The 14463-nt window shown below is 37.3% G+C and overlaps 1 protein-coding gene across 1 annotated transcript in view; it reads right to left on the reverse strand.

The window, feature by feature from the left end:
- The window catches only part of NCAM2 (neural cell adhesion molecule 2), a 168985-nt gene that overhangs the window by 123711 nt on the left and 30811 nt on the right, over window positions 1-14463 (reverse strand). Inside the window, exon 7 of the mRNA XM_026084007.1 lies at window positions 7573-7733. Within this exon, the coding sequence (XP_025939792.1) occupies window positions 7573-7733 (161 nt within the window). The remainder of the gene's footprint in view (window positions 1-7572; window positions 7734-14463) is intronic.

The following is a 14463-nucleotide window of genomic DNA, read 5'->3' on the forward strand; positions in this document are numbered from 1 at the left end:
GGGTCATGAAGGTGATTAAGGGACTGCAGCATCTGTCATACGAGGAGAGGCTGTGACACTTGGGACTGTTTCGCCTCAGGTAGCGAAGGTTTAGGGGGGGATCTTATCAATGTGTATAAATACCTGATGGCGGGGAGTAAAGAAGAAGGAACTGTATCCAATGCCACGAGAACAGACAATGGACACAAACTAAAATACAGGAAATTCCATTTAAACAGAAGAAAACCTTTTTCTGCTGTGAGAGTGGTTAAACACTGGAACAGGTTGCCCAGAGAGGTAGTGGAGTTTCCATCCTTGGAAATTTTCAAAACCTGACCAGGCATGGCCTTGAGCCACCTGCTCTAGCTGACACTGCTCTGAGTGGGGAGGTTGGACTAGACAATCTCCAGAGGTGCCTTCTAACCTCAACTATTCTATGATAACCTGTGCTTCCGATACTAATTATTGGGAGAAATACAGAGTTATTAATATTCTTGGACTTTGATCTTCAAAAGTATCTTACTGTCTTACACACATTACTGAATTTAGCAAAGTCTCACGACAACAAACACAGTACTAGTATTAACACTGAAGAATTGAAGAGTCCTCTGATACAAAATTTTTCATCTTTACTTACTGAGTAAATTGATGGAAAAATACAATTAAAAAATCTAGATATCTGTTTTCATTCTTCAGATTATCCCACTTTATAACCATTGGTACAGAACAACTACAACTCTCAAACTGTATTGTACCTTGTCAGGTTCTTTACATACGCAATACAATTCATGGTTACATGTGAACAATCTTGTTTAGAGGACTTATCTGTTGTGTAACTATGCATAGAATGTTACTGTCTTGGACAGCATTCACGTATCTTCATTAAAAATTTTGACCCAATATATTTTACTCATATATAACCATTAATAATTTTCTCTGAATCTATCCACTTTACACACCGAATGAGAGATTCATCTTGTTGGAAAGACTAGTATGTAATCACGTACCTAGAGCGTGATTCAATATGTCTAAACCCAAAAGCAGTGAATTAAGTTTACACGAGTAAATTTAATTTTGGCAGCTCTTAACATTGACTTTGTAAACATTAATTATACTTATTGAAAATGATGTATTTTGCATATACTTTTATTAAGTTTTGTTTTTAAGGAAGTTGATTTTAAGAAAATCGTAGCATACATACTATAATAAATGTAGCTCTGTCCACAGCACAGACTTCTATTACTGAGTTGAAGGACATATAGCTCTACTATAGTGTATTCCATATGAAGCAGAAGATAAAGGGAGAGGTAACCCATTTTCTAACAGGGTTACAAATGTGTATGCTAGGCAGAAAAGTAATGTTGGGTTACATTAGTAGACCAAAAGAGGAAAGAGAATCATTCAGGTTGGAAGGGACTCCAGGAGGTCACCTTGTCCAACCTCCTGCTCAAAGCAAGGTCAACAATGAATTTAGACCAGGTTGCTCAGGGGGCTGTCAAGCAATATGTTGAAAAACTCCAAGAACTTAGACTGCACAACCTCTCTCGCCAACCTGTTCCAGTGCTTGACTGTCCTCATGGTGAAGATTTTTCTTCCTTATGTCCAGTCTCCTCCTTCATTTTATGACCACTGTCTCACAAATGTTGCATTCAGCATCACCAAGAAAAATAATAAAAATAGGTTCAAATATGCTATATCCAGATAATTTTTTCTGCACCCAAACATTATTTACCTCTCTCTTTTATCCATTTCCCACCACCACCATTCTTGGTCTCATTCTTCATCTTTTATCTCCACAGTCCTCTGTTGCTTGTCTACTCTCTGTTTACCCTTGTTTACAGATAATCTAGTGTGTGTTCACTGCATAAAAATGAAAAATAGATTATATTTTCCCTAACAAAGTATTGCACTAATATTGTGCTTCATGAAGATTTTATTGGAGGCAAGTGTGTTTGTGTGCAGGAAGGAAATACCGTGAGTGGTCAGGGGCTGTTGAAATGTCAACTGGATCCAACTTTACTGGATACGGTAGGAAGTAGTGAGCCAAGTATTACTGCAAGACACCAGTTTAGCTGAGGAAAGCTGTAACTTTCCTCAGTGGTAAAACAGGGGAAGCTGTTTTAGATAAATACAAAGAAGAATTTGACGATAACAAATAATCATGTTAAAATAAAAAAAAATAATAACTTCAGTTATACTCTCACATTTAGGATCATCCAAATACCTATAAAATATTTTAGCTAGTATAATTCAGATACTTTATTTCTATAGCCATGTCTCCTGACTACAATATTATCTTTTCTTCCCTACATGTACATTATGACAAGACATACAATTTCCTCAAGATGATGCATGTTTTAAAAATCTATCTTTTAAACTGAGACCTATATTCTAAATTTAAGACCTTCTTCAAATGGATCATAACAAGACACAAAGTTTTAGCTTGGCATTTTAGACATGAGCAGCTGACATTTAAAGGAATAAGCACTGATTAATCATGGAATATAGCTAGCTGACAGTTATTACTAGGGAAAAGAAGAGAGCTCAAATGGAGAAAGGATACTATTTAATGGCTTTGTTTTTACAGGTCATAAGTCATAATTTGCTATTGACTAGAAGTTTTTATACTGTTTGACTATCTTTTAATTACATTTACGACATTGAAAAATATTAAAATAATTTTGTGTAGATGCAAATAACTACATATATATTCCAGAATGCCAAGAGAAGTACTGACAGAAATACTGGAACTTTTTTTTTTTTTTTTAAGTTCTGTAAAGTCCTGTAAATGTTCTCTCTAAATTGACAAGGTCATTCTCAGACTGAATTGGTATTTGCTTGCAGTACTCTTAACAAAAATGAAACAAATGGAAATACTGTGTTTTGGCACATCTATCCTGGAAGTCTCCAGGTCTTTGCTGGTTTCATTAGTCAAAAATATTGAAGTATTTGTAATATAATGTACCTACAAATTGTAAACTGATTGAACTACCTGACTGAAATGAAAGAAGGTTTGAGGTGGAAAGGATTTATACTTGAGCTTCCTGAAAATGATTTTAGGCAAAAGGAACTGCTCATTACTAGAGATGCATTTCTGAAATGTTAACACAGTGATGCTAACATTTATAGGTTGGAAAGGTTTGTTCTTCGAGTGGAAAAGGCTGGTCTTAAGTTCTCTAACACTTTCTCAATAAAGAAGTTGTTTCATAAGTAATAGGATTAATGAAGTTTCTTTCAGACTCCTTCCTTGGTCTCTTACATATTTGTCTCAGACAAGAGGAATACCCTTTTTTATCAGTGAGTCTAAGTTAATCACTGTGTACTTTACAGCATTCTCCCAAAGCTTAGGAAAAACTTGCATAGCCATCTGAGGTTCTAAATTTGTTATTGGTTGTTTTCAACCAATTTCTTTACGAAGGTACACAAATTAGTGAATTCACAGAGTTCTATCCCTATCTTTGACCAAACAAGTTCATCAGACTTGAGAGCAAAACAAACATAAAGCTTGAGACAGTCCTGATTATATCTCATGAAAAGAACAGCCTTAAACTAGCTAGTCATGAAGACAAACACAGACTTACTGGTGAGGGTCTTAGTGTATAGCACTACAGCACTTTCTAGAAGGATCTCTTGATTAACATGGAACATGAGGAATCAGACTCTTACACTGTGTTCCTGCATGGCAACATTTGACTCAAATAGCTAAACTGTAAACCTGTTCTTCTGAAAATTACTGGTACTATTTTGAATTTAGTAAACAAGTTAGAGCCCAAGAAGAAATCAACATATCTAAGAAACAAATTTCTGAAACACATTTCCTGGCATAGTCAAGTCTTGCACATACACCAGTATCAAGTGGTGACTTTATTTATTCCATGTTAAATTTACGGATGAAAGAGTTATAAAAAATTAGCTATAAAGCAGAGACAAATAGTAAAGATATTTTTAAAGAGTTCAAGGAAAACGCCCATATTTTCAAGCAGTTCAAAAGGACTAAGCACAAATGAATTTTTATCAAAAACCTTAGCACAAATCCTAGGCATTAATATGGATGAGATCTTTTAGGTAGTATTGGATAACAATACAGAGAGAACTGTACAGAGATAACAGGATGACGGAGAGAGACTACCTAATCATGAACAGTAAGAAATCCTCTGTGAGGTAAACAGACCTTTTCTTATTCAAGATATGAGGACAAAATACCTTTTTAAGCACTGATAATGGACAACTGTGGAATAAAACAAAAATCCAGGTCACACATTGAAACTAAACAGATGCAGATGTTTGATGGTACTAAGATGGGCATGTCCATTCAAAAAGAGAAGAGTACTAAAAAATTTCAGTGCTGAATGTTATAATGTTATTATTATTGCTTTATGGTTAAAATACTGTTATTACAGGTTTCAACCCTGCCAGAGCCCTGTTGCAGTGCAAACAGTAGTCACTGCCCCAAGGAATTTGTATTTTAAATTAAAATTAAAAGATAACAGGTAGGTGAGACAAACAAGCTAAGGGAGTGGAAAAGAATAGAGTAATATAAATTAGTAGATCACTTTAACACAGACCAGCTGTTTTTGCACTATTTAGCTATAATTAGCCATCTGCTAATTTCATCCATTTTCAGATTGCAGTTCTCTGAATGCATTTAGGAGGAAGAGAAACAGAATATTTTTTTAACTGTATACATGACTGGGAGTTTAACCTGTGTAAAAGAGACAAGAGAAAAAGTGAAGTTCGTTGTAGGAGAAAATAAAATAACTTTGGTCCACATTTTCAGAGTGAAAGTAAGAGATGAACTTTGTAAAGGAAATCACACTGAGCTTTAGAGATTACAAACAAGGTAAGAGGCTTATCTTTGATACAATTTCCTGAGGTCAAACTAACAGTATGCGGATTATTATAATCTAATTGAATTCTATCCAATAGTAAAACACACAGGAAAAATAGCTCTAAATATACATACTCAATGATGTGCTCCAAATTTGCTATTACCACTCAAGAAAGAGACCTAGGAGACACTGCAGATGTTCTCTGGAAACATCAGTTCAATACTCAGGGATAGTCAAAGATGCAAACACAGTGTAAGAAAAGGCACTGAGATCAAAGCAGAAGCACCACTGTGCTGCTGAATATCCAGGTTTCCCCTGCAACTGGAATCCTGCATGCTGTTCTCTCCTTGCCATTTCACAAACAATATATTACAACTGGGAAGGTATAGAAACACATAGATCAGAGATTCAGAATGGTTTCCACAGTGCTAGAAACTAAACAGACTGGAAGCTTTCAGCTTAGTAAAGAAATGAATTAGTGGCATATAAAAAAAACTATTTGATGTAAAGAATATATTTCACTATTTATTGTAAAATGAAAATTATGAGCCAAAGAAATGAACAGGAGCCAGATTTAGAAGAACCATAAGAAATACATTTACAGAGAAGGAAGAACTAATTTAATGACTTTAGGAGTTTAGGATGTTGTGGAAACAAAAAGGCTGTGTTGGTTCAAAAATGATTAAGCAAACTCATGGCATCTATTAAATCATTTGGATTTAGCTCTCTGGGGAGTCCCCAAACTACTGGATGTTGGAAGAACATAAAAAGGGAATACTCACTCTTTTCTGGTGTCATTCCCTTTCCCTGTTCCTTACATTTACTTGCATTAAAAAATTACCTTGCCATAGGCAAAAACTAAGCAAGTTTTAGCCATACTTAAAATTCCTTGGATTGCATACAAAATTATTCCTGTCTGAAACGTACCTAATCTCATATCAAAACCAGTAGGTCTTTTCTATTCCTTCCATATATATATTTTTTTAATTTTGGAAATACAATTGAATAAAAAGTTTTTGTTTTTCACAAAAGCCTTCAAGATTTTCTATAACTTCAGGCTAAAATGAGATTTAAAGTTGTATTTCATTTTTTTCCTTTTGAAAAGGGATTGAGAAGAACTCTCAGTCATCACAGAATAGCAAGGTGGCCCAGTGGTTAGGCAACTCCTTTGGGGTGTGGGAGACTGGAGACAGCACAATACATGGAAGGGCTATGAAGAGTTTCCAAGCAGGAAAGACAGTAGAAGTCACACAGACACAGCTAATCTGTTCACCTTATTTAGACCAAGGCTTCAACCTCAGGCTCCCACATCCCAACTGACAACATTATCCACCAAGTTGTTGGGTCTTCCAGTGGAGTTATCACCTCAGTTATCACCTCTCCTTGTTGGAACTGTTTCATTTTTCATAAATTACCAGTAGATTTAATTGAGACTTGAGATTCAATTTCCCACAGTCCCAAGTACATGCCTTAGCTGCTGAAATATAGATGGTCTTTCTCTTTAGTACAATCTGTATTTAATTATTTATACAATGTACAAGTACTCTAACAACAGTGATAGTAATATTATAAGTCACAGAAACAATACTTTTTTGTGGGTTTTTCATAACTAAGCTGTGGACTTGATCTGGTAGATTCTATGGGAGGATTTCTACACTCTCACAGAGGCCTACTCACTTTGATTAGGCTCTAACTACACAAAACTTTAAAGAAATTATCAGTGTTCTATGTAGAACAGAGAATCATGAACACAGATTGGGTTGTAGGGTTTGGAAAGAGAAACAGTTTTCAAGGTATGTTTTTTCTCTTTGAAACTGTAATTTCTTGAGATCAACCAATATTTTGTGACTATATCTGCAATCACAGAATCACAGAATCACAGAATCGCTGAGGTTGGAAGGGACCTCTGGAGATCGTCTAAGTCCAACCCTCCTGCTCAAGCAGGGTCACCTAGAGCACGTTGCACAGGATCACATCTAGGCAGGTTTTGAAGATCTCCAGAGAAGGAGACTCTACAACCTCTCTGGGAAACTGGTTCCAGTGCTCAGTGACCCTCACAGTAAAGAATTTTTTCCTCATGTTCAGATGGAGCTTCCTGTGTTTCAGTTTGCGCCCATTGCTTCTTGTCCTGTTGGTGGGCACCACTGAAAAGAGTCTGACTCCATCCTCTTGACACCCTCCTTGACAGCCTCCTAATGTGTACTTGTACACATTGATAAGATCTCCTCTCAGCCTTCCCTTCTCCAGGCTAAACAGGCCCAGCTCTCTCAGCCTTTCCTCATAAGAGAGATGCTCCATCTGCAATCATGCACTTAAAAAAATAAAAATCAAGAAACAGAAACAAACAAAAATCAAAACACCTCTGCATAGTGTTATTCTTATTTCTAAAAAACACAGTTTAAAAGTCCAAATAACCTGTTTTTTCCTTTCAGTAGTTTCACCTCTTTTTCCCTTTGCTTTTCTTGTAGTCAACTTTTAGAGAAAAATCAGAGTGAATTAACAATTTAATACTTCATTGTACTGTATCTGAATAGTACAGTAGCAGATGTTGAAGAAGGCTTTTTCAAAAGAAAATTCAGATATAAAGGTTAAAGTAGCCAACGGTAAGGGAAGTTTAAGAAGTAAAATTACACAGACAGTGGTTTGCTGCATCAGTAGACACCTTGCAAGGAATATTGTTCCACTGAAAATCACGAATTATAACTTTATTTCTCTCCTGTTTGCATATAAAAAGGAAGGATGAAATATACTATTCAATACTTACCAAAAACTTGAAGGAATGTCTGTTTTTTATCATTTCCTGCTTTGTTTTTAGCGCTACAGATGTATGGACCAGCATCAATATTTTTTATATCTCTTATTGTTAGTTCTGTATTGCTTCCTCTCAACATATATTTTTCATTTTCTTCAATAACTTTACCATTCCTAAAAAAATATAAAGGATGTATAAATCAACCACTATCTTCCATAGGCTGAAAGAGTGTGCTATGGAAGCGTCAATCAGTTTAAAATAATCTTTGTTGGAAGACAGTGCTATAATGCGATCCTCAAAAATGCATTAACTAGTGTGACATAAATTGGCAGTATGTACACAAGGGAGTTGATTTCAGCATGATGAAAATTGTTCTGCTGGATGACAGCTTTTCTTTGTAAGAATGTGCACATGGTAGACATAACCAAATCATTCTGGACTATATTTTGATCTTCAGAACCCCCACCTCACAATTTTATTGTCAAGTTCTAAAATCTGTATCTATTAAAAATACTATAATATTGTTATTCTTAAATTTTCAATACTGACTTTATGGTAGAAACATATACTTGTGAATAGAACTTAACAATATATTGCTTGCACTCAAGGAAGGATAGAGAGAAATCAGTAAGACAAACATCATATATACTTTCATGAGAGAAACATTTAGAAGTACATATTCAAAGTGTACTGTTGAAGTCACATCAGTAACAATGTAACAATTTATAAAAATTATTTCATATTGCTTACACATAGAGTCTATTGGCATATAAAGAACTCTTACAAATTATTTCTTCTCTGTTGCTGTTGGCTAGCCACAACTTAGTAAGCAGACATTTCTAGACCTCACAATGAGTTCTGACCAGATGGTACAGAAATAATAAATCTGGGAAGAATTCTGATGGCTGATCAAGGCTTGACCAGTCCATTTCAGCACCTTGGCATACACACAATTATCACAGCTGCTTCTTCTAAAAAGATGTGTTTTTTTTTAAATTTCTTCTCATTTTGCCTTGTTTGCTTTAGGCTTCGTTTGACCTTATTTCTGTTGAACCACCAACAGCCCTAACATCATAAGCACATACATAAAAATTGCCTGATTTTCGTAAATGTTGATAATTCTGCTGACAGTGCCAAGTCTAGAAAACAAACTACTTGTGAAATGAAACCAATATGCATATGCCTAGTTTTATGGCATACAGTTTTTTTGAAGAACTGGGCAACAATGATTTTCACTTTCTGCTGATGTAATGCTGATAATTATATATATTACAGTATTTTCTAAAATAGTATTTTCTCTATAAATGAGAATATCGTATCTTACTTGGGTACATTAATATCTGTTAATAGCGTTCCCCTGGCATCCATATAGCTTGCATTTTAGTAACATTTTTGAGGATAACTTCACTTTTCTACCCAGTTCAACTCATTACAGTGATATTTGTTCTTTTCTTTTTCAAAGCAAATCACAGAATTTGTATAGCAGAACAGAAAAGGTCTAATTTTTCACACAGGTGCTTTCACAAAAATTCCAGTGATTTCTGTAGCAGACAAAAGTCTATATCCAAGGTCAAAAATAGTTTCCAAATGCCTGTCATCCCAAACATCATCTATATCTATGATGATTTCTAAGCAGAAATGAGATTATGAGCTTTTCTCTGGAACCTCTACGGAATGGGAAAAATTCATACCGATGTTGGTATTATAGGAAAATAAAACATGAATAACGCACTAAAAGAGGATTATTTCTTTTGTCAGATAATTCTAAGTCCTGTCAGTAAAGATAAGGGGATTGATCCAGCTAAACTTTACCAGTGTAAATTACCTCCACACATGCGAACAATCATGTTGGTTTCTGTAGGACTATTCACATGAGTAAAGATTACCAGTTCAGGACCTGTAAATTTGAACCTTTATCCTGTCAAATTTAATTCTATTAGTGTATTCCTCCTCTGAAGGTTACAGTTTTAATACTAGTGTAATGATATCAGCTTCAAGACATATTAGTTAAGTGGCGAAAGCATTAGATTCTTGCAATCTGTGAAATATTTACAAAGTGCATTTGCATGTTAAATACAACAGTAACTAAACCTGGCCAACCTTTCTTCATCGCTAGGTATTTCAAACTGACTAACTTGTAAAGTGAAACAAAACATTTTTAGAGAAACATTGACACATTAGCTCAGTTTCTTCCATTCTGCATTTAGAAGATCTTAAACTTTGTTGACACTTAGAAACAAAAAGGATCGAAATAGATAGTTAAAGGTCTACCATAAAGTTCTACTTTTTAATTGACTAAAATATCAGTTGATTAGGTAGGTAAGACTAAACAACGATAGATCCAAATTATGCAGGCCTTGCTAAAGAAACTTCACTAGAGCCAATGACAGATTTCTAGGTGTCATAGCGTATTTTTAAAAGTAACAAAGACACAATAACACTGAATTGTGTAAAAACAGGTCCTTAATCTTGATGAACCATCTTAACTAGTACAGATGTACTTTACATATAATAATAATGAGAATCCTCCAACAGAAGTGGAGTAGAACTCATTCCCACCCTTCGTATCAATCAGGATTTTTCTGCCTTGCCAGGATACTCAATATACTTTTAAATGTTTTAAGTGGAGAAAAAAAGTTTCTTATTCTTTCTGTTCTGTCCATTTTGTGGTTATGGCCTACCTCACAATAAGACTGTCCATATGTTATTTATCTTGTTTTCTATTATGATAGCTTGCATCGCTCTATACTTTTTATCTTAGCATAGCTATATATTCAGAAAACACATTTTCATTGAGTAACTTTATTACACACAGAATCACAGAATGGTTGAGGTTGGAAGGGACCTCTGGAGATCATCTAGTCCAACACCCCTGATCAAGCAGGGTCACCTAGAGCATGTTGCACAGGATCGCGTCCAGGCGGGTTTTGAGTATCTCCAGAGAAGGAGACTCCACAACCTCTCTGGGCAACCTGTGCCAGTGCTCTGTCACCCTCACAGTGAAGAAGTTTTTTCTCATGTTCAGATGGAATTGTCTGTGTTTCAGTTTGTGCCCGTTGCCTCGTGTCCTGTCGCTGGGCAACACTGAAAAGAGTCTGGTCCCATCCTCTCGACACCCTCCCTTCAGATACTTGTACACGTTGATAAGATCTCCTCTCAGCCTTCTCTTCTCCAGGCTRAACAGGCCCAGCTCTCTCAGCCTTTCCTCACAAGAGAGATGCTCCAGTCCCCTAATCATCTTTGTAGCCCTTCGCTGGACTTGCTCCAGTAGTGCCACATCCCTCTTGTACTGGGGAGCCCAGAACTGGACACAGTACTCCAGATGTGGCCTCACCAGGGCTGAGGAGAGGGGGAGGATCACCTCCCTCGACCTGCTGGCAACACTCTTCCTGATGCACCCCAGGATACCATTGGTCTTCTTGGCCACAAGGGCATATTGCTGCCTCATGCTTAACTTGGTGTCCACCAGCACTCCCACGTGCTTTCCAGCAGGTCAGCCCCCAAACTGTACTGGGGCATGGGATTATGCCTCCCTGGGTGCGGGACCCTGCACTTGTGTTTGTTGAACTTCATGAGGTTCCTCTCTGCGCATCTCTCCAGCCTGTCAAGGTCTCTCTGAATGGCAACGCAGCCCTCTGTTGCAGCAACCACTCCTCCCAGGTTTGTCTCATCAGCAAACTGGCTGAGGGTGCACTCTGTTCCTTCCTCCAGGTCATTGATGAAGAAGTTGAACAGGACTGCACCCAGTACTGACTCCCGGGGGACACCGCTAGCTACAGGACTCCAACTAGACTCTGCGCCGCTGATCACAACCCTCTGAGCTCTGCCATTCAGCCAGTTCTCAATCCACCTCACTGTCAACTCACCTAACCCACTGAGTTAGATGCACTTCCTGAGCTTACCTATGAGGATGTTATGGGAGACAGTGTCAAAAACCTTGCTGAAGTCAAGGTAGACAACATCCACTGCTCTCCCCTCATCTACCTAGCCAGTCATTCCATGAGAGAAGGCTATCAGATTGGTTAAGCATGATTTCCCCTTGGTGAAGCCATGCTGATTACTTCTGATCACCCTCTTGTCCTTCATGTGCTTGGAAATGGTATCCAGGATGAGCTGCTCCATCACCTTTCCAGGGATGGAGGTGAGGCTGACTGGCCTGTAGTTCCCTGGGTCCTCCTTCTTGCCCTTTTTGAAGACTGGGGTGACATTGGTTTTCTTCCAGTCCTCAGGCACCTCTCCTGTTCTCCADGACCTTTCAAAGATGATGGAGAGTGGCTTAGCAATAATGTCCGCCAGCTCCCTCAGCACTCGTGGGTGCATTCCATCAGGTCCCATGGATTTGTGGGTGTCAAGTTTGCTTAAATGATCTCTAACCCACTCCTCCTTAACCAAGGGAAAGTCTTCCTTTCTCCAGACTTTCTCTCTTGCCTCCAGGGTCTGGGGTTCCTGAGGGCTGGCCTGAGCAGTAAAGACTGAAGCAAAGAAGGCATTCAGGAACTCTGCCTTCTCTGCATCCTTCGTCACCAGGGCACCCACCCCATTCTGCAACAAGCCCACATTTTCCCTAGTCTTCCTCTTGCTACTGATGTATTTGAAGAAGCCCTTCTTGTTGTCCTTGGCATCTCTCGCCAGATTTAATTCCAAATGGGCCTTAGCCTTCCTCATCGCATCCCTGCATACTCTGACAACATTCCTATATTCCTCCCAAGTGGCCTGTCCCTGCTTCCGCCTTCTGTACACTTCCTTCTTCTGGTTGAGTTTTGCCAGGAGCTCCTTGATCATCCACGCAGGTCTCCTGCCCCCTTTGCTTGACTTCCTACTCATAGGGATGCWCYGATCTTGAGCTTGGAGGAAGTGATGCTTGAATATTAACCAGCTCTCTTGAACGCCCCTTCCTTCTAGGGCCCYMACCCATGGGATTYCTCCAAGTAGGTCCCTGAAGAGGCCAAAGTTTGCTCTCCTGAAGTCCAGGGTTGCGATCCTACTTGGTGCCCTGCTGCCTCCTCGCAGGATCCTGCACACCCATTTCACAAATGGATAACGTGAGACAAACTAAATAAAATGGCTGAATTCACATTGATAAATAAGACAGTTGGGAATAAAATTTGACCTCATCATTCTCAAAATTTATTCCATCCAAATATTGCAATTCTTTCAAAAATCAACACTTTAAGTAATAAAATTCAAGATTTACTTCCACTTGCTTATTATGAAAAAAACTTTAACAAAGCTGAGGTTAATATCAACTTACATCCAACATCAGAAATTACACTAAACAAGACAAAACTGGGAATATAACACCTTGGCCATTAATTCTGAGAAAAAGATTCAATTAGATTTTCAATGGCTGACACATATTAATATCTAAAAAAGCAGTTTTGATAGAATTTGCTATCACTGGCAATGTTTTCTACATTTTTCTCAAAACCAAGAAGGATTATATTGATCTAGTTTTCTTACACTCATTCTAATTTCGCAAGAAAAAAGAATTTGAAACTTTCTAAAAAACTAAGGTCTTTATCTTGAGATATCTCTGAGGCAAGCCCCAAGGGCTAGGAGAAGTTAGCAGCAGGTTCTGTGCTCTATTAACTGGCTACCAAATTGTGAATGAAAAGAGACCTCAGCAGTTAAGGGCAGAGATTTCAGAAATTTGATGATATTAGCACTAGAATACTATTTCGAATCAAGTTTGCTTCAACCCAGACAGAATAGTTGAGATCCTCCCATCTTATATTCTCTGTTTGTATATCAATAATAATATCCTGTCACAGAGATTGGGGGCCTTTTCTGTCAAGCACTTTACAGTCTCTCGCTCCCAGCAAATCAAAAAGGAAGAATATTCTCTACTTGCAAAGAGTTTATAACCTAAAAAGACAAAATAAACAGCGGACGAAAGAAGAAACTGAGGAGTGAGGCACATAACCCAACATTGCACAACAAGCATCAGTGCCTAAACTGGGAACAGAACAGAAATGTACTCATTTAAAATCTAGTACCCAGTACTCTAGCTTGTGAAGCTTTTGTAAGATCTTCACAAAAGATACTTAATGAAGGGTTTAAAAAAGTCAGTTGTCTCAGTGACTGGCAAATCAAAGGAAAATCTATCTCCGTAGCCTCTGATCAGCAGAGACACAAGTGTCTCTCCAAGACATTTAGTCTGTGTACAGACTGTCATATTAATAAAATACTGAAAAACTACAATTGTAAACAGAGATATCCATGAACTGTGGCAGTTTATGTATGCTTCTTTCTTAACAACGTAAAACATCAGTGTTGGGTTGTCTTACAGCTGCCATGGAGGATTTTGGACAACTCTTAAGAGTTTTGGCCAGATAAGAAGTACATTGTAAACAGTGACTTCAAACACATTATATAATCAGAATACTCAACTGTAGTTTGTGAATTCAGTATCAGTTCTTTAATTTTGGCTCTGCAAATTGTATTTTTCTTTTTCCTCCTCTTTACTAGAATTTCAATTCTAAGCCATATGAGGGAATTAACTTTGTGTTCTCTTGATTTACATCTCCTGCTACTCAAATTGCTTTACATAACAGAAAAATTTAATGCAACATTTGACTTTTGGCATGTTAAAAAGAAAGGTGTCAGTCAAAGGAAGCTAACATTTAAAATGAATCTAACAATGTTTAAAGATGACAAAGAGATTAAGAACTGATGGGAATTCCTTCTAAGTCCATTTTGCATCTGAAAATGCAGTGACCTTTTGATTTTCCTGAAATATTATAAGTGGATGCAAATTATTCATGTCTAAAATAGAAATGTGCACCTGTATCTGAGATACTGCATCTAAGATATCCCAGAACTGATTTATACTTTTGTTACAATTAAAAGGACACAAATTATATGGATATTTAAATTTTTAGAGCTGCTATAGGGTAAATGTTT

This window comes from Apteryx rowi, unplaced genomic scaffold (genome assembly GCF_003343035.1).
Source record: "Apteryx rowi isolate R43461 unplaced genomic scaffold, aptRow1 scaffold_623, whole genome shotgun sequence".
Lineage (NCBI taxonomy): Eukaryota > Metazoa > Chordata > Aves > Apterygiformes > Apterygidae > Apteryx > Apteryx rowi.